This window comes from Engraulis encrasicolus, chromosome 15 (genome assembly GCF_034702125.1).
Source record: "Engraulis encrasicolus isolate BLACKSEA-1 chromosome 15, IST_EnEncr_1.0, whole genome shotgun sequence".
Taxonomy (NCBI): domain Eukaryota; kingdom Metazoa; phylum Chordata; class Actinopteri; order Clupeiformes; family Engraulidae; genus Engraulis; species Engraulis encrasicolus.
This window is the reverse complement of record NC_085871.1, coordinates 33173748-33176247: the sequence shown is the minus strand read 5'-3', so window position 1 is coordinate 33176247 and position 2500 is coordinate 33173748. Positions and strand designations below refer to the sequence as shown.

Below are 2500 nucleotides of genomic sequence, written 5' to 3'. Positions count from 1 at the left end.
CTGCCTTGCCTGGTGGCAAGATGCGCCTCTGCCTATAGGTTTAACAGGTGCAATTTTAGTGCATTTTACCTAGATACATAGGTCGACTGAATGTACCATGCATTCCAGTCATAGAGTGACTTAATGCTGCTCTTGCATGAAGGTAATGACAATCCACTGATTTTGGATATCCTCCCGTTTATGGTGTTCAGGCGCCAAACAACCAGATTATTCAACAGTGAAAAAAAACAACTTAATTATTCAACTAAATCACAATCAGGAAAGTAGTTTCCTTTTTTCCCGAAGTCGACTTGAGTCTAGGCTACTTGACATGATGTTATTAAAATGCCTAGGGCTTATATTTGTTATTTTATGTATTTTTTATTTTTTGAAGAGCTCGAGTTAATTTTAGTTGATTTTTTTTAGAATGTAAAGACGTCATACGTCCACCTCAGCTTTGTCTTCATAGCTCCCCTCTGCTCTCCACCAGGCGCCCCGCCTCTCTCTCTCTCTCTCTCCCTTTCTCTCTGACTTCGGAGACTCAGCATCGCTCCTTCACTCTCACAGTTTATCCTACGGAGAGCGAATAATCGCGCGCCCGCTGAAAAGTACCATGTAGCAGTTGCAAATTCTCTACGCCTTTGACAGCAACGATGGATGAGTTACTGACACTACTTCTGCTTGATTGTATCAGACTTTTAACACAGTGAGAGGACGTTGTTTCGTATCGTAACTATTGTTTGGATTCCTCCGTTCTGCCTCGGTATTGATGAGAGAAGAAACAAGCGCTGAAACCATTGCACGTTCCATTGCCCTCCCGGATGAGTTTGTTGTTTTGATTCTGTGCGTTTCGGAGCTCGTTTTCTTTAAGTTCTATGTGGATACTTCTTCAGAGCCATGGGAGATTCGGTTTTCTTCGACAGGCAGATATCATACCTTGTAAGTATTTTGTGTATTTTCTGTAAGCTGTGCGCAACAGCGTTTGTCTAATTTTTGGTCTCTGAATTGCTATGGTATTTCAAACACGCATGCGTGCGTGATTCTGCATCAATGTGATTACAGTAAAAACCGTGGACAAGCTGAGTTCACTTAAAATGTAACACACTTTCATCAGACGCTGAGTGCGCCAACTCTTCATAGTCGTGTCGGAAAGAGATGGTTGCGCGCGCGGCGATAAACAGGCAGAGAGCGCTCGAGGGAGGGAGGAGTGACACGTTTATTTCCCGTGGGGAAATAACTGACACATCTCCTCCCGTTGATATGCCCTACAAGTTTAGTGTGCTTTGAGGAAAGGAAATGTACGCTCATTATTGGGCATCTGTAAGTTGGGTCTGTGAATTTGGTCTTGCATCTGGAGGCAGGGTTATTATCGACTGGATTGTGGATACGATAAGCTTAAGATCTACTTTTGCAGTATTTCAGCTTCCATGTCCTATATTTTAAGTCCAAAACCAATAGGCTGATTTTACTCTATATCCTAATTCTGTTCATGATTAATTACACTGAATATACTCACCTAAAATGTAGCCTGCATGAAGTTGTTGCAGTAGCCTAAACAAAACTCGTGATCCAGCATTTGAACAGTGATTTCTCAACCGATCATATCAGCAAACCTTTAAAAATGACCTTCTCTGAAAACAAGACTTCCAACAGTTTGACTACCTGGAACTCGGAAGAGAGGCTCAGGAATTGATGTGCTTATCAGCTATCAAGGTGTATGGACTGTAGACTGTCTCCATCATGCTGCATTAGCTGAGTATAGATGGTCTTCAGATAAGCACATTTTTCAGGTCGGCTAGGCCTATGTGCCTCTGTCATCAAACACATATGCACCCCACGCAAACAAAAACAAGACACACTTGCTCTTGGAACAAACGCTGATTTGTTAGTGAAAATACACATGTTTCTCAGAATGTTTTAAATACCTCAGATCCTATCTCTTTCAGTTTAACCTGGAAAGCCACATGCACTACTCGAGTGAGTGGTGTGTGACGTGTGCTCTGTGTATGAATGTTCAGACAGCATGAAGCAACAGATTTTGCAGGCTGTCTGCGTGGCTGGCAAAGACCGAATTCCATTCACCAGTTTGTAATAATTCTAGATATTACATAGCTGCTTTTATGGTTGCTTAGCTCAGTTGTCAAAAAGACAGATGGGTAGGCCTACCTACCTGACTACGACAGGCTAGCCAGTGTTTTTGAGTTATTCATTGTTTTCACATTAAGATCCAAAGGACAGAAAATTTGACTAATCAGCTAAAAATGTGCTTCATCATGGACCTTGGCCTTTATTTTGGTCATGTGACAGTACCTGACACATGTCTTGTGGTTTTGCTTCTCAGCATATCTGACATCACTCTGTACAGGTGTTAAAAACAGGATACCCTCCCAGGCTCTCATATACAGAAGGCCCTTTACGTCAAGATCCTGCAGGCTACCCATAACCTACCCGTGAAAAATGTAATGTTAAAAAAAAGCTTTTGAGACAGAACCTCTATAAGCCCAAATGGTAATGATCATGT

The 2500-nt window shown here is 42.0% G+C and overlaps 1 protein-coding gene across 4 annotated transcripts in view; it reads left to right on the top strand.

Annotated features, from left to right (window-relative positions):
• LOC134463990 (rho GTPase-activating protein 6-like) overlaps window positions 1-2500 on the top strand; it is a 186150-nt gene that overhangs the window by 64279 nt on the left and 119371 nt on the right. For 2 of the 4 annotated variants that reach the window (XM_063217415.1, XM_063217416.1), the window contains exon 1: window positions 392-918. The exons of the other annotated variants lie outside the window; for them this stretch is intronic. In XM_063217415.1, the coding sequence (XP_063073485.1) occupies window positions 877-918 (42 nt within the window). In that variant the 5' untranslated portion in view covers window positions 392-876. Of the gene's footprint in view, window positions 1-391; window positions 919-2500 lie in introns of those variants that run through there. 4 annotated transcript variants of the gene reach the window in all.